The 18,288-nt window shown below is 42.4% G+C and overlaps 1 protein-coding gene across 1 annotated transcript in view; it reads right to left on the bottom strand.

The window, feature by feature from the left end:
• Positions 1-3,846: 3,846 nt before the first annotated feature.
• The window catches only part of NRK (Nik related kinase), a 139,101-nt gene continuing 124,659 nt past the window's right edge, over positions 3,847-18,288 (bottom strand). Inside the window, exons 27-31 of the mRNA XM_048514491.1 lie at positions 18,164-18,264; positions 17,448-17,597; positions 13,522-13,681; positions 9,221-9,360; positions 3,847-8,354 (exon numbers count right to left, since the gene is read on the bottom strand). Coding sequence (XP_048370448.1) covers positions 8,271-8,354; positions 9,221-9,360; positions 13,522-13,681; positions 17,448-17,597; positions 18,164-18,264 — 635 coding nt within the window. The 3' untranslated portion in view covers positions 3,847-8,270. The remainder of the gene's footprint in view (positions 8,355-9,220; positions 9,361-13,521; positions 13,682-17,447; positions 17,598-18,163; positions 18,265-18,288) is intronic.

Below are 18,288 nucleotides of genomic sequence, written 5' to 3'. Positions count from 1 at the left end.
GCAAACCCAAACAGAATTATGCCCTTGTAAACCCACTGATGTCAATGGGCTCAGAAGAGGGTAATTTGGTTTAGTGCTGCACAATTAGATACTTCCCCAGTCAAGCAACACATATGGTTCACCATCCAGTATTTCCTTTCTCTAATGAACAAGCAACTTGCTTTCTACTGTTCCTTGTCCGTGGCATTTATCTCTGCCAGTTCTCTCAACATTTCTAGACACTTCCCTCTAGTTACAAATTCCAATCACCCTTCGCAGTCCTGCCATTTCCAATTATTGCAATTAGAATAATATAGCTGAATTTTGGAGAGTTTAATCTTATGCATAGGAAAACCAGCTAGGTTTCTTTTGATCATGGTTATGTTTATTTACCCCATGGCAAAATAATATGAAAGTGTTCTTATTGCCCATCTATGTGTGGCAGCTGTTTCTTTTCATGTACATTCTTAGTGATGTTTCTTTCGTCTGCATTGCTTAATCAAGAATAATTATAGTTCCCTGGTTCAATATATAGTATGTGGGCCATATTCATTATATACCATAGCACAGATGATATTTCTGAACAGACTGCAGCTAACTGGACCTCAATAAATATTTAGTAAGAAGGGCTATTGAGAGAAAAATAATCCTCAACATTACTTTCAGAGAAGAAACTTCAGTGTAAAATTATGGGCCTTTCTGAAAGGGCTGTTCCTTCTGTCTAAATAGAAAAAGGCAGCCATAAGACTTAGGCTTGGTCAGTGGTTTTCTGGCAGGGTAGATAAGCCATTTTGAAGCTATAATTTGCATGCCTCAGTTCTTCCTCTTCCTCTTTAGCTCAGTCTCTCTCTTCCTTCCAAGCCCTGAATCTATGCTTGCAGGTTCCTTGTGTGTGTTGCTTTGGTGTGTGTGTCTCTGTTTCCACGAAGAGTGAACCCTAAGAAGTTTGGATTGGGAACTTCTACACTTTCACACCCATTTTGATAGATATTCATAGAAGTACATGTTACTCTGCTTCCAGTCCACAAACAGCCCAATCCGGGGAAGGTAGTCCTGGGAGTGGCATGAACATTCGCTGGCATGTTTGGCTACCACACTGGTGTAAGTGGCACCTACACTGACAGAGAGGGCAAAAATGCCAGTGGGCAGGCACTCATAGCTCCACAGTGTCCAGACCTGGAAGAGCCCACAGCCACACCCAGACTGGGAAGAGCATGCTGGTGCAGCAGAGGGTGGGCTGGGGGAATTTGGGGGGGAGGGTGGAGCCAACTTTAATTCCTGTCCATCTGTATTCATTGTAACAGATGAAGTATGGGCTGAATTGCCGTGTCCACAACATAAGAGAGGCTTAGGGAGCTGGGGATGTTTAGTCTGGAGAAGAGTAGGTTAAGGGGTGATATGATAACCATGTTTAAATATTTGAAGGGATATCATGTTGAAGAGGGAGCAAGCTTGTTTTCTGCTGCCTCAGAGACTAGGACACAGATTAATGGATTCAAGGTGAAGGAAAAGATTCCACCTAAACATTAGGAAGAACTTCCTGACCGTCAGGGCTGTTCGACAGTAGAATTCAATGCCTCAGAGAGTGGTGGAGTCTCCTTCTTTGGAGGTTTTTAAACAAAGGTTGGATCAGCATATGTCGAAAATGCTTTGATTGTGTGTTCCTGCATTGCAGGGGGTTGGACTTGATGGCCCTTGTGGTCTCTTCCAACTCTATGATTCCAAATTATTTCATCATCTGAATGGTTGTTACAGATTTCAAAGTGAGATGCTAACACAGAGATTGTGGCAATATTATAATGCTGTGTGTGTGTATATGTGTGTGTGTGTGTGTGAGATAGAGAGAGTGAGAGAGGGGGGGATGGTTGCCACAGGGACAAAGAAAGTGGTTGTCAACTGAGTGAGACCTGGACAATCTTGACCTTTCCTGCCCACCCAGCAGCCACCCAGGCTTTGCTGCAATCTTTCCCAAAACATAGCAGCAAAATAGATTTGGGAAAGATTGGTGAAAACCCCAGAGAACAGCTGGAAAGTGCTCAAATGCACCACAGTTCTGATGGGAAGTATGGAGGGGGACATAATTGTTCCAGATCCGCATGATTGTTCCAGAATCCCAGAGCCTTGTTAAAATTTTGCTTATGCTGATGCTGACAGCATGGAAACAGATTTCTAGGCCAAGGAAACACCACACTAATTTTCTCATGTTTCCTCTAGACATACAAGCAGTTTTAACTAATGACTGCTATTGCTGAAGAGTTCCGTTAACTATATGCTCTTCTATCCAGATAATTAGAATTCTTCTGTATTTGATAATCTCACCTTTAAAAAAAAATAACACAGAACTGCCCAGGGCAATTCCCAAAAATATGAAAACTGGATACAAAATTTTTAGCTCGTTAGAAATTTTGAGACAAATTGGAACTCAAGAAATTCATTATTGCCCCTTGTTAAGCCAAATATTGTCAACAGGTTCCCTTCCTGCTCCAATTATTCTGTCCCTGTACCTCAACATTTGCCATTCCCGCAGGCATTGTTGTCAGCTTTCAGTCTGCACATTCATTCAGCCTTTAACCCATACATCTGAGAACAAGAATCCTAAGTCCTTGAGCAGTTCTTTGGGAGAAAACAAATGCACTTTCAAAGAAGAGCGGGGAGGGGCACCTCTCTTTTCCTGAGCTCCTGTGACAAGTGTGCTGTGGCCTCAGACTGGGAACTGGCCCTTTAACCTTGGACTCCACTTCCCAGGATGGCCTTCCTGGCCTTCTTGCATATGCTGTCTCTTATACCTCAGTCCCCAGAGCTGCCTGGGCCTGATCCACCTTCTCTGGATGAACCCATCTGCCTTCAGTGACTAGTGCAGGGGTAGGGAACCTGCGGCTCTCCAGATGTTCAGGAACTACAATTCCCATCAGCCTTTGTCAGCATAGCCAATTGGCCATGCTGGTAGGGGCTGATGGGACTGGCAGGCTGGGATTCCTGGACTAATCTGGAGACGCAGGTCCCCCTACCCTGACCACAGTGTAATCTCTTCTACTTCCCAAGACTCTTCCTGCTGCAGCTGCCTTCCATCTTTCAGGCAACAGCTAAGAGCTGCTTCACTGATCCCAGCTGTTCTGCTCTCCCAGCCACATGCAAGCTTTTGAGTAGGGTTGCCAGCTCCAGGTTGGGAAATACCTGGATATTTGGGGGGGGGGAGTGGAGTTGAGAAGGGTGGGGATTGGGGAAGGAAGGAGCTTCAATGAAATATAATGCCCTAGAGCAGTGGTGGCGAACCTTTGGCACTCCAGATGTTATGGACTACAATTCCCATCAGCCCCTGCCAGCATGGCCAATTGACCATGCTGGCAGGGGCTGATGGGAAATGTAGTCCATAACATCTGGAGTGCCAAAGGTTCGCCACAAGAACCTAAACATAGGTTAATCCAAACTTAGGCCCTCCAGATGTTATGGACTACAGTTCCCATCATCCCCTGCCAGCATGATGCTGGCATGGGATGATGTGAACTGTAGTCCATAACATCTGGAGGTCCCACTAGTTATTGACCACACCCTGTGCCCTAGAGTCCACCAACCTTCCCAAAGTGGTCATTTCTCTAGGGAAGAATTCCGGTGCTTCTTTCCAGATGTTCAGGAACTACTCTATCAGCTCTTCGTCAGCATGGCCAATTGGCCATGCCAGTTTATGGGAATTGTAGTTCCTGAACATCTGAGAGTCAAGAGGTTCTCTTACCCCTGCTCTAGGTCAGGGTAGAGACCTGCGGCTCTCAGATGTTCAGGAACTTCACATTCCCATCCAGCCTCTGTCAGCATGGCCAGTGGCCATGCTGGTGAGCAGTAGAATGGTCCTGAACATCTGGAGCCTCTCTAGGTGAACTGTTTTCTCACCTGGAGATCAGTTGTAATAGCAAGAGATTTCCAGCCACCACCTGGAGGCTGGCAACCCTACTCCCAAGCATCTGCTGCTGTCCACTCCACCCACCTATTCACATGCTCACTGACTCCTTTTAAATGAGCCAGCATCTCCTCCCATTTGACAGCCCATCAATTGTCTTCCAGGTGGGCTGTTTGAAGCTTCCTGACACTGCTCAGGAACAACTCCTTAACTAAGAACCACAGCTCCTTAAATAACATATGCATAACATGGTGATTAAAAGACCCCCATCCTTTGGATGCATTATTGACTTTATTTTGGACCCCCCCCCCCTGTATCCTACACATATACCTGCTCTAAAGTTTATCCAATGCTTTATTGTAAAGTGTATTTTTTCCTAATTACCTGAACTCTGAAATAGCTTCTGACAGGAGAGGAGAGGGTGGAACCTCTGCCTGAATTACACAAGGGATAGCCAATCAGTGCTGTGCACAGCCAGGTCAAGAAAGGATGGAAGCTTCTTCATGACTGACGTAAGGTGACTCTTGGTGTTGTGCATATGTGGTCTCCGCTCTACACTAGAAGCACAGGCTCCTGCTGAATCTCAGATGAAAGCTTGTTCGTGTGTCAGATTGGCAGTAAACATGTTATCACAGTGGACTAACTGCCAAAATGATGCCTGCCTTCAGCCTTTGAGAAAAGGCTTGCCAAGAAAAAGAGCTGCAATATTCTGAAGACCCTTGACTCTTGAAGGCTCTGATTTCTCAAGTAGGGGAGCACAACTGATTTGTCCTCCTCTGCAGTGTTTCCTATCACTTCCTGCATAGGGATGACAGTTTTAATAATTATTTCAGAAGAAATATGGAATAACGCTTTTATCTTTTTCTTGGAATCAGTATCTTTTGTCGATGAAATAAAGGTAGAGGCATGGAATAATAATTAGAATAAATAATGGAGAATCTCTGAAATTTCTCGTCCCAGAGATATAAGAGTACTGGGAGTCTAGATCTGTGACCTGGCCTCCATTAGAAAGATTCTCTGATTCTTTAGAAAACAGAATGTTGTTCCCTGCCACTTCCTAGTTCTATAATGTGAGGCTTCAGTCAGTGTCCACAGGGCTTAATTCCTAAGCAAACCAGGCCTTCAGGTACCTCTGCCACTCCCTGCTTGGGGCCAGCATAGACCAAAGTTAACTGATCAAGCCCAAGTAGGGATACAACACCCAGCTAGATGGGAAACCCCCATCACAACACATCAAGGTATCTCAACCCATTCAAGGTTGATCCTGAACAATGTTTTCTGAACAGCTATCATTTATCTCCGCTTGTACACCTTGTGTCTGTATAAAGTTCCATTAAGTTACAGATGACTCATGGCAACCCAAGGTACCACAATAACCTATATTTGTTGTCTGGATCCATGGCCAAGAATGTCTCAAGAAGTTTCTTCAAGGTCTCATCACCTTCCACTTGACAATCAACCTGAGCATCACTTATTCTAAACTGACCACTGTCTCTCTGGATACATTACAATTTTACACAAAGGACGTTTGCCGACTATCATGTACTGAAGCCACCTTTACCACCACATGATTAGATTAAATTTGCAGCTCACCCTAAGATCCATACTCTACAACTAAACAATGAGGTAACTTGTATCTGTTCATAAATAAGTGACCTTGATGAACACTGGGAACGACGTAGGTAACCATTCTTCAGGCTTAGCCACCAATTTAAAGAAGTGGACACATAACTTGCAAAGTCTGGAATACTATCCTAAGGACTGTTCATGTGAAATCCTTACTCCCCTTATTGCCTAAAATTCCAAATGACACAAACTAAGGCTGATTCCGCATGGGCCAAAAACAGCGATGTGAAAATGGTGTGAAAACAGTATAAGCCCTTTTACACCATTTTAAACCCTTTTACACCATTTTCACATCGTTTTCACACTGCTGTTTTTGGCCCATGCGGAATCAGCCTATGTGTCTCACAGCCCACTGCCAAGAGTGATAACACTATGAGAGAAGTAGTTAGTGGGAGATGAATGACCTACAGAGGGATACCAAAATTGAAACCAACTAGCAATCAAATTACTGTAGAACATCACGATTCTGTACCAAACCAAAACGCCAATTATACCCTTTAATTAACACTTCAAACAACATTAAAGGGCTTTAAAAAGCAGAATAGAGGATTCAAAATTCTTACACATACAACCCTAAATATTTTCTCTATTATATCCTGTCAGCAGTGTCCAGAAGCAGTCTACAGAGGCCAGATGAAAGAGGATGGTTATAAATCTGATACAAAGAATGGGAATACCAACAAAACTATAGGTGAACATTTTTTCCTTTCCTAGCAGTTCCACAAAGAGCTCATAATGACTGTTCTCAAACCAATCCATTGGGTTGGCTGGCTGTGATATGAAGTGACAGAACAAAAACTGATAGGAAATTTAATTGTGTGAACCAAAGTATCAACTATTGATTCTTCTCTCATTATAAAACTGATGGAAGAAATAGGATGATTACCCCATAAAAGCAATCCAAACAATCTGTCCTTAAGTTATCACTGTTTAGCTTCTGACAAACTGAGCGGCAGTCTGCGTGGAAATTCTTGCTCTTAAAATAAAATCTCACGAAGAATTACTTCAGTCTAAATCTTGTTTAAAACTGTGCTGGAGGTCTTGATCCCTCCATATAGTTAGAGATACAGAGTTCCCCCTGAACAACATGTTTCCCTCCAAAAATTGAAGGAATTTGTGTTTTCAAGACTCTGACTTCAATTCAGTGTCTTTCCCCCCCAAAATTAATAGCCACAGCTGTACCCACTCCAAGTAATTAGAAACTGCAGTGTCAGCCTCATCAAATGTCCAGGTATATTCTCTTGCAATGTGTAGTCTGGTACATTGGATGTTAAAGTCAATACTATATTTTAAAATACTTTCAACATCATTCTACCCATCCCACCCCGTGACCTGCAAATACAGCTGAGAGACTATTTCTCTTGGATAAACATCTTTTGTATCAAGTTTTCAGTTATTATATAAACTATTAGGTAGTATTTTTATATTGCCTTATATTTTCCAAAGCGTTATACAAACTTCAGCTGAGTAATGATTGTACATGTAAACCTGAACACATAACCCTGGCATAACTCAAAATATAAACCCCTGAGAATATAGTTTCATGATGGAAAAGCAACACCAGTTTGTCATTACAGGGTATGCCTATTGCTTAGATGCAAGTCATACAAAATGCCTGAAATTTTAAGCTGACAGCTTCTCCTGTATAAGCTGAAACTGAAACAAAGAGGCCCCTTCCACACACGCAAAATAATGCATTTTCAAACCACTTTCACAACTGTTTGCAAGTGGATTTTGCTATTCCGCATAGCTTCAAAGAGCACTGAAAGCAGTTTGAAAGTGCATTATTCTGCATGTGCGGAATGAGCCAGAGGCTCCAAACTCATTGCACTGAGAAGTCTGGCATCAAATTATTCCTATGGTTTCTTTGGGATATTTCTATAGCTATATTAGGAATATATTTGGATATAGGTTTGGGACATCGTATTTACAAAGTTGTACAGTACATATATTTTTCTATCGTATCAGCAGTTAACAGGAGTTGCACAATGGAAGAACTTGATTTCACATTTTTATAAGTCACCCCATTTGTCTTAAGAGCCACTTGGGTGGGCAAGATTTGCAGGATCTCTTTGAAACCACTCCTTAGAAATACATTCTGCCGTGACAGCAAACATGGCAAAATACTGTCCTTCCATATCTAAGGTTTAAAAACCTGGCCTCCCTGAGTATACTTGGAGCCACAAATAACCAAGAGTACACAGCACAGTGCACTTGGAAGATCTTTCACAATGTCTCCAGTCCACTGGGAAGCCCTTGCAGCCTATCATGTTTTATCCCACCCTTTTTTCAGGTAGGTGAGTTTGGTAATCACTCTGCCATAGTGACTCTTTGCAGTGATGTTGCTTGTTAGTTTTGGGGTGAAGGCGAAACCATCAGATGAAATAAGATTCTCACGAACAGAAAAAAAAGACAGAAGACCAATTATACATCGTGTGTTCCAGTTCACAGCAAGAGATGAACACACTTAACCTACAGGTACGTCTTTCTGCCCTGAATAAAAACCACAAGAATCGAACACAATAAAGTTACAATATTTGTGCAAAAATATCTGTGCATACTTTGTGGTATATGGCAGTTACGACACCTGTCACCCAGTCAGCTCCGCTTGACTGCCTGCTTGATCTTTTAAAATAATTATAAAACTATTAAATAGCAAATCTTGAACATGGAGTGACATAGCTGCACAACTGAAGGATGGTGAAACGAACACTTTTTTTCCTGAAGGAGAACGTGCAAACTTCTGTGACCTAGCTTGCATCCCGTGAGAACTTTACCAGCTGAATAGTACGTTCTGACCAAGTGTCATGAAATAAATTTGACTGCTGCCTCCAGATTGTACAGATGCAAAGAACACCTTGAAAGGGGGGGAAAAAGAGATGAACATTAATTTTTCTTTATAATTGGAGGGACATGAGTGCCCTGCCCTGGATGGCCTAGGTTAGTCCAATCTCATCAGAGCTCAGAAGCTAATCAGGGCCTGCCCTGGTTAGTACTTGGATGAGGGACCACTAAGGAAATACAAAGTTGGCTGTTGTCAGTTTTCTGGTCTGTGTGGCCATGATCTGATTGTTTTTGCTCACAATGTTTCACCTGTATCTATGGCTGGCATCTTCAGAGGTATGTAATGGTGAGAGGTGCCATGGATAGAAAGACATCTTGCTGTGATGTACCACTGAAGATGCCAGCCTTAGGTGCAGGTGAAATGTTAGGAGTCAAAAACTACTGGACCCTGGTCACACAGCCCAGGAAACCTACAACAGCCAGTTGATTCTGGCCATGAAACCCTTCAAAAAGACAAGGTTGCTACACAGAGGCAGGCAATGGCAAACCACCTCTGTTCTTCTCTTGTCTTGAAAACCCTACAAGGCCACTATGTAAGTTGGCTGAGCCTTAACAGCATTTTGCGCCACCAGCTGCATTTGTCTTTCACAGTAAAAAATAAATCATAATCTTGTGGCCCTTTAAAAACGGGCAAGTTTTTATTCTAGCTTTAGTTATTCTGTACATGTTTTGTCAGAAATACAAAAACTCCAGCACTGTTGGCTGAAGAGCATTGTCTTGCACAGGCAGCTGAGCACTGCTGGGGGATTGCTCACTCACTCACAAGGCCACCGCATCTCCGTGCTGAGCCTTGTTTCTCCCATTGTAAGGATCCGGATCAACTGGCCTTCACTTCCTTTTCCTGTTTCAACTTGGCATTCCTGACTTTTGTGTACGTACCTTATCATTCCTTTCACACAGAAATTTCAACTTCTGTGCTTTCTTGTGCATAAACACTCCTTCCAGGTTTCCCGTCTCCACAGAACGCAGTTCAATAGCTTTCTCTCCCCAGCCCATTACTTGGTTGGACTGAAGATATGCTAGAACAAAAAAAACAAAAGAAAACATTTGAAAGAGTGAAGAAAAGCGACACACAAGAGGATGTGCAAGCAAAGCACTCTTCTGCTAGCCAGACCTTGGCAGCTTCATTGTTTTCTTTCCTTGCAGCCAAAATTGCATCTGACAAAAAAAAAAAAAAGCATAAGAATTTTGGACTGTGTTAGTTTGTCCTTTTAAGCTGTCTTTCGGCCTGCCCTAACTCTCATTTTCTTTGTGATTAAAGGTGACAGTATTACAGGTTAACATAAAGAAAGAAAGAAGAAAATAAGTAGAAAAAAGGTAACAAAGGTAACAGCCCACCAATTGCTCCGCCTCTGTTGCTTTTTAGTAGGGATGAACAAATGCCCCCTATTTGCCACTTATTTCATCTTATTTCAACACCAGATGTTCCATTTGGTATTTTTCTGATGATCCATTGTGAACTTTGTTCATGTGGATGCACTCACAATGCATATTTGGATAAGTGTTTTATGCAGGGGTGGAGCGAAGGAAAACTGCCCCTAAGGTGTGCGTGCGCACCCTACGCCCCTGCTGCGGTATTGCCTGCCCCCGCCTCATAATGCCCCCACTACGCCCCCTTGACAACCCGCCCATATCTCTGGCGCTGCTCCGCTCGGGGTGTCACGACCCCTCCACCCTGTGGGCACTGCACCACTGATTTTATGCCTACTCAATACCTGTTAAAGTCTGTATTTTCATAATGATAATGTGGAACCCATTCATAATGCCCTCTAACTCTGTGGGAAACAGCTGAGAAAAACTGGCAGAAGAATAAACACACACAGTTCCGTTCCGTACAATCGCAGAGTTGGAAAGTGGCTGATAGGCTGTGCAGTCCATCTAAAGTCTACCTAAAGTGCTCAGCGCAGTAAATCTAAAGTTACAGCACTCCTGAACAGTCCTGTTGCTGAGAAATTTCTCATAATGTTCAATCAAAAGCTACCCTCCTGTGAATTAAGCTCACTGGATCTAATCTTGCCCTCTGGAGCAGCAGAGAATAAGTCTTTGCTTTCTTTCATGTTGCTGAATACAAGTGGGTCTTTCCTCAGTCTTTTCCAGGTTGAACATTTCCAGTTCCTATAGCTTTTTCCATGTAAGACATTACCAGACCCGCCCCCATCTTTGTTGTTCTCCCCTGTACCTTTTCCAATTAGTCTACATCATTCTTAAAGTGCACCACCCAGAACGAGACATGGTATTGTAGACCAGTGATTCTCAACCAGTGACATGTATACCACCAGTGAGACACAGAGGTGATCTATTTCAGACCCATAGTTTTGATAACAACTAGAATTTGCTATCCCTCAATATCCCTGGCCACCTGCAAATGTGACATGCTGATTCCTGCTCACCCTGCTTGCCACAGATGATCACCTGTAATCTTTTGACATTGGGGATGTAAATTCAGTAAAGCCACCTTGAAAATAAAACAGGAGAATCTGGTGGCTTTTTCAGAATTGGGATTGACAACTATAACCTGTAAAAAAGGGGGCGGGGAAGAATCCTTATTCAGGTGAGTTTTTCCTGCGAGAGAGTGCCTGAATTCCACTGGGCTTCTTAGAGCCTGCAAAATCCTCCCTTCAGTTTGTTCTGCAGTTTCTCTGGTTTACTGTTGGTTTTTCTGGATTTTATCCTGGGTTCTGCAGGGCTTTCTGCACATCACAATGGGCTCTGTGGGTGAGCAAAAATGCCTCCTGTGCTAAAATTGTTGTTTGGTTGTTTGCTTTCAATGGTGTGCTTTTGTGAAGCTGTTTAATTTTTTTTCCACTTTGTGTGGATTGCCCTTGGTTCCACTGCAGAGACTTTCTGGTGTGGCATAGGTCCTGCGGGGCTTTCACTGCCAGAATGTGCCTAGATTCTGCTTGGGCACCTGCACATTGCAGTGGATTCTTTTGGGGTTGCAAAAGTGGCTCCCCATGCTTAAGATAGCTGCGCTGGACTTCCATGGATTGCCCTTGGTTGTAGAAAAAAAGCTACAAAACACGTTTGTCTCATTTTTTGCGACACAAAACCATACTCTGGAAGGCAAACTGTAATTAGCACAAATCACAGAGAGCAGTTATATTTGAATTGTGCATAACTATCTTGGATCTGTAGTTATTTTCAGTCTTTTTTCCCCCAGTCTTCATCCTTGAGCAGAGGTTAGATTTGTAAAATATTGCTTGAGAAAAGTTTCCCTTGCATCTCGGCCATCTGTTGCTGTTATGTGACCCCTCCTGTTACCTTGTATTTCACTACGTAAGTGTCAACTGGTTCCATGCCTACAGTTTTGCACTCACTGTTTCTTTCAAAGACCACACATGCATCAGTGCTGCTTTAGAGAAAAACACTGTGCTTTGAAAACAAGAAAAATCAAACGTTCTTCCTTTCTAAAAAGCTCACAGCTTCTCTCTCTGGCTAGAAATACAGCATTCTCAGTACCTTCCAAGCCTTTCTGTGGAGCGCTTTAGCCTCCCAAGACCTTTTAAATCTGGCTTCCAAACAGGTTCGATACTCACAGTCAGGATTTTTCTCTAGTAAATCTTCCCAGGTAATGGTTCTTTTGTCTTCAAGGGTTTCACGCTGCGCTCCTAACACTAGATTGTGGGATGCGGGGACTTCAGCATCGGTTATACAGTGTTAAACATTAATGTGGCACAGAGGAGAATTGCCTTGACATGTGTTAATTATAACTTGCCACTCTGGGGTTTTGGCTGGAAAGGGAAAGAGTGATGACTGAGATGCCAAAGAGGAACCAACATATGGCATCCTGCTTTGCACTGCAAAGACAGAACCTATTTTTCAAACGGGACTTAGCATCATGGCGCTTTTGCCTTTGAGCTCGGAAATAGGACAAGCCTGGCAGACATCCAAACCAAGCTTCGATGAGTGTTTAAGAACATTAGCAAATACGCTATCAACAACCCTTTCAGCTCCAGGCAAGCCAGGGCCATGGTGAATGGCATGCTGCGAGAGGATCCAAGACAGATGGATCTCACGCTCCCAAGTGTATGTGTGTATGTGGGGGAAGCTTTTCATTTTTCTTGCTGTCTTCCCTGCTGCTGTCTCATACTTTTAATTCAGGCAGCAAGAATCAGACGGAGTGCCACTGTAAAGAGCCTGGTAGGAAGTTTAAGTAGCAAGATTTTTTTTTAAAAAAATCCAGCTTGCCAAACACCAAAGGCAACATTGGAAGATGGAAGGCCACAGTGAGCTTGTTTAGTTTACTTGCAAGACTGTGATGAATACGTTAGAACACTGGTGGGGAAGTTAATGGGGGTAATCTTGCCCTAGTATGAGAGATCCTGTAAGGACCACAATGCTGGGGATTCTGTGTGGGGTTTACTGTTTTGTTTTGCTGTCAAGTTGCAATTGACTCCATAAGATTTTCAAGGTAAGAGACTTCAGAGGTGGTTTGCCTCTGTGTAGCAGTCCATCCAAGTGATGGTCTCCCATCCAAGTACTAAGCAAGTACAACTCTGCTTAACTTCCAAGATCTGACGAGATCAGGATAAGCCTGGACTAACCAGGTCAGGGCTCTATGTGTGACGGTGTGCAAAGTGACATCAAGTCACAGCCGATTTTCAGCAACCTTGTAGGGTTTTCAAGGCAAGAGATGAACAGAGGTGGTTTGCCATTGCCTTCCTTGGTATAGCAGCCTTGACATTCATTGGTAGTCTGCCATCTCAGTACTAACAAGGGTCAACCCTGCTTCACTTCCAAGATCTGATGAGATCAAATTAGCTTCAGCCATTCAGGTCAGGGTTCCATGTATGTAGCTACTTAAAAAAAAAAAGCAGGCATTTAAGACCCTGGTTTGAGCAAGGCCATTTTCCTAACCTGAAAAAGCCCTGTGGAGGTTATTTGCCCTACTGGGGTTAACATACTGCTTGTGTGTGTTTGCTGTACTCTAACAGGGCAAACAATAGCTTTGCAAGGCTGTTTCAAGTCATAAAAACACAGTACAGGTCCTAAACCTTGCCTCCTCCTGTTGTCACTGTCCCAATCTGAAGAAGGCTCCTGCACACCTGCTATTTTAAATAAGAAATCTGCTTGGGGGGTATAGATCAGTTTAACTCCCAGACTGGCCTTTCAGCTTGAGTTTGCATGCATAATTCTTCTTTTTGAAATATGTGTTGGGCGTGTGTTGTTTTCATACATACCTACAGATGCAGGCATTTCTCCCCATTGTAAAACATTTTCCTTTGAGAAATGTCCATAGATGTCTACGTAGACACCTTCATCTTCATAGGTGAGCAGGAGTTCCATTCCACAAGTGTTAGGGAGTATGATAATAGCATGTGGGTGTAGATTCCCATGGATCTGGAATAAAATTTACTAAGATTCGTATCATGGAACGGACTATAGTTTTTGATAAGTACAGTCTTTCAGTCTAGGTACCTTGGTAGACATTAAACCCAACAGAATCAGATTACTACCATCAATACTACCACTCTCTGTCAATTTACTTTTTGTAGATCAACCGTGCAATTCTATATTGAATTACAGTGTTCTAGGCCCACCGATATCAATGGGCTTAGAAGATTGCAATTTTTCCTAGGATGGTACCTTCAGAGGTCATACAAATGAAAAGAACCTTCCGGGATCTTCTGGAATATTTTGCTAGCTAGGTACCATAAAAACATTTTTTAAAAAATCTCTTTAAATGTCACACTAAAGATGGCTCAGCGATGATCACTGTTCAATATTTCAGCCATTTGGACACAAGAAGACCAGCCAGTGGCATTACAAGAAGTTTTATAAACCACTCCAGTTTCAAGACGACCTTTCTTAAAACAAGTGTAAGCAATATTACGAAACAAACAGTATCAAAAATATACAGAAGCAATGTACATGGTTAAAGACAACAAAACAGCAAAACTAAGTAATGACTGACAAGGAAAAAACTAACATTACTTACTGATAAACTTTTCTCCCCCTATTTTGCTGTTGATGTTTCTGCTAACACAGCACACACACTTGCTGAATATTAAAAGGCCTTGCATGATGATGTGTCAGAACCCATTTGCTTTTCTCATTATCTGACCAAAATTATTTCCCTTCCAACACTGAAACTGATCTCTAGGATGAAATTGATCTTCCTAGAAGAATTTGGGCATGGGTGTGTGGGTGTGTGTGACTTAACTTGGTTTCTCTGTTTTTTAAAAAAACCCTTTGATTGCATTTGATTTGTGACTAGCTAAAGCAGATGTGACTCATAGATAAGAAATACATGCATTAATACTTCTGAAATTGGATGCATGGCATGTATTTTTAAAAATGACATCAGAACTAGTGAATCTGTAAACAATGTAATAATACAGGCAAGTACCCACAGCTATACAACCATTATCATACAGCTTTGTTATTAAACTTGGCCGGGTGTAGTACCTTTAATATACTTAACATGTACAGTGTTTTTTTTTCTTCATCATATACCTCTTTGTTATTGCCTCCCCACTTCTTTTGAGACTTTCTGGAGGAATAGCTTTTCCCCCCTCCCCCCTTTTTGCATTAATAACTTGTGCCTCAAGAAAATTCAATGACAACTATAAAGAATACACAGATAAAATCTGACGCATCTCAGTCCTGGCAGCTACGTGGCTTAGTACCTTTGATTTTGAATGAACTAAGCATACCCAGCTTTCTTTAAATATACGTGCTGCTCTAATAACATTCAGAGTTTTACATTAATGCATCTCAAACTATGGACATACACACAAAGGGGGAAAACCCAAATGTTGTCAACCTGTTCAAAATCCATTCTGCTTGTATCCTGAAAACCTAATGTTTTCACATCACAAAAGATCCCAAGGAAACTTCTGATCCAGTCTCAAAGGCCAATACTTTTCGCAAGATTGATTGAGGAAGAAAGGATTTGCAATAAGCACACACAAAGGTAGGAGTTTGTTGTAAAAAAATCTTAAGAGAAAAAAGCAAATCTGTCTGCAAACAGTTCTAACTCATCCGCAGTACCAGAAAGAGGATTATCTTTGGCATCTAATTAAATTATGAGGGCTCTCTGCAATTAGCAGACACAATTCTCTTCATTTACACAAACAACAAAGATGAATGCAACTTTTTTCCTAAAAAGAAGTGCAGTTCTGCCCCCCCCACCCCACAGCATCACAAACAAACTAAAAAAAAAGAATCACAGAAGTGATACTTGCCAAACTTAATGTACCCAGGCCAAGCATGGAATTCAGAGTTTCTGCAGCCACTATCCGTAATACTAGAACAGGTATCCAGAGTCGGAAAGCAATTTTAATACGTTGTCTTGGCATTATTTGCATGAGCAATTGAAGCAGGGAACAGAGAGAGAAAGGAAACGAAACAGCAAACGAAACGGGCCTACATTTAACTAATTGGCTTTTAAAAGTAGACTGGGATGCTAGCACCAAACCTTCCTACTCCCAGAACAAAATTATCTACAGTCTATCAAACCTGCACCCCTCCAATAACAAAGACCCCCGACAGCTATAGCCTACTGCAGTGACACATTTATTTCATATCCTGTGTTCTGTGGGGAAAATGTATTTTAGCACACTTTATCTCATAGTGGATAAATGAACGGAAATAGAATCACAGCTCTCCTATGGGAGCCCCCTTATTTAGGGCACTCATCTGGGAAATGCTGCTTCTCATGTGCGGAATTAAATAGGAGCTTATTGTAGCACAGCATCCCTGTTTTGTAAGATGGTCACCTTTTCTCCTTGTATCATTTTTGCTCAGTAACCAAACTGCGGGCACCGAGATCAGTGGAACCAGCTTGTATTCATAAAGTCATTGTCCATGTTGAACAGCACAACCATGAACAGAGACATAAGCTTCAACATGCCATTTCAAAACTCCACAGAAAGGATTTCATATGGACACTTTGCTAACCTTATGCAAGTGGAATGGAAATATGCTCAATGGTTCATTCTGGAAGCACAGGATGGAAAGGAATTTAGTAACAGCTGCAAAGGAAGAGCACAGACAAATTCAAAGGGTTGAGAGTGTCATGAGCTCAGAGGTGGGCAGCCTGATCCAGAGAAGGCAGGGATCTACCTGTGGAGCTGGTGCAGTCTTACACTGGCACTGGTGCCCACTCTGACAGCACAAGAGGCAAATGTGCCAGCAAAAGGCCCAATATGCCAGGCGCTGGGTGTCCCTCAGCCCCACCACTGCAAAATCCGGAAGTCCCAGCTGCAGCAGAGCTGCACTGGTATTCTAAATAGATGGCAGCATGCAGGTGAGGGGGCAGGGTTTGCATGCCATGGCTTGCATCACCCAAAAGTCCATTTGCTCAATGGAGCACTTTCTGCAGAGAGGGTTTTTCTGTTCTCTTCCCCACTGTGCTTCTGGAGGGGATGAAGCTGTTAGTCTCCCCCATGACTGGTACATTTATTAAATCAAATGCACCAACAAACTGCTGAGGCAGGGAAACAACCATCACATGAAAATACAAACAACTCATACAAGCAAATATAACGGTGCCTTTCTCTGTCAAAAATTGGGTACTCATCCCAAACATTAGCCACAAATGAATTCCTATGCTAGAATTTGACTTTGAAAAAGGCAATGTAATTAACAGAAACATGGAGCTCTTGAAAGATGGATATCAAATGAAAAGGTGTGGTGCAGCTGCAACCACAAAAACAAAGGAGACCCTCTTGCAAGACTGACAGGCCAAAATTCCATGTTATGCAACCAATTCATTGTTGTAAACCTGACAGCAGCTTCTTCCCTGCTGGGGTTCCAGAAACATTTCTGTCATGAATGTATTGAGGGTGGGGGGAGGAAGCAGCTGGAAGTGAAAATGGCAGGCACAGGAAGAGTCAAGCATGCCTCCGCCAGCCCGCCATATCTCCACACAGATTTCTCCTGCCCAACGTTGCTTTTGCTGAGAAAAAGCAACTGTCAGGGTTTTAAAAGATGAGTTGACCTCATAATATGTAGTTCCAGCTTCAGAGGCACACCAGTCATCTAGCTCAGACTCTACATTTCTCTTTAAAATTGCTCAAGTTGAAAAGCTCATTGAAAATATCATCAAAAGAAAATCCCGGGAAAGAAAGAAAATGTCCTATTGTGGAATACAAGGTCTTACGTGTGTCGGCAGGTACAGGTCATACACTGAGCCAGAGTCCACATCAATAGCATGAAATCCAATCGACGAGCCATAGATGACTTTTAACCTCTGCCCATTCTCTACTGTCAAGTCAACCAACAAGGGCTTTTGATGAAGTGACGTGAAGGACTGCAAAGAGAAAAATCACATGTCTTGGAGTCTTTCTGGTTATTAATTTACAGTTGAAAAGATGGTTGATGAGTATTTCATTTCTTTTTTTAGACATGAAAGATACAGTCCTGAAGTCAGGTATATTCCAAATTGTACAGTCTGAACCACCGCTTCACTGACCTCCAATGAGTTCACCCAGTTCCCATGGGAGACCAAGTGTCCAATTCAATCTGGAGTCTGAATAAAACTATGAATTTGGACAAATGTGCTTTATACACTTCTAGGGCCTTTCATTCCACTTGAACTGTCAGGGCTCCTCCAAAAGAATGTTAGGGACTGTCCTTTAACAAGTTTTGGAGAACAATCTGTTAGAGATCTCTAGCTCCCTTCTCAGAACTACATTTCCCAGGATTGCCTGGGGACAGAGGATGACACAATTAAACCAATTATGTCAGGTAGCCCTTTGCCACATTTCCCCACAAATCACCAGCAATTGCAACAGGAACATGCACAGAATTTTTTTTAAAAAAGGGAATTAAGTTGATCAGAGTTCAGTAAAATTTGAGCATCCTGTATTAACTCACCTTAAAGGCCATAAATTTATGATATGGTTTGGGAGCCCAGGCATAGACCTCAACTGAGTTTTTCACAGCAATCACAAGAAATTTGATCCTCTCATATTTCACTGCAAAATATTTGTTTTTTAAAA

Source organism: Sphaerodactylus townsendi, linkage group LG13 (assembly GCF_021028975.2).
Source record: "Sphaerodactylus townsendi isolate TG3544 linkage group LG13, MPM_Stown_v2.3, whole genome shotgun sequence".
In the NCBI taxonomy this organism is placed as follows: domain Eukaryota; kingdom Metazoa; phylum Chordata; class Lepidosauria; order Squamata; family Sphaerodactylidae; genus Sphaerodactylus; species Sphaerodactylus townsendi.
This window is presented reverse-complemented; position numbering and strand designations above follow the sequence as displayed.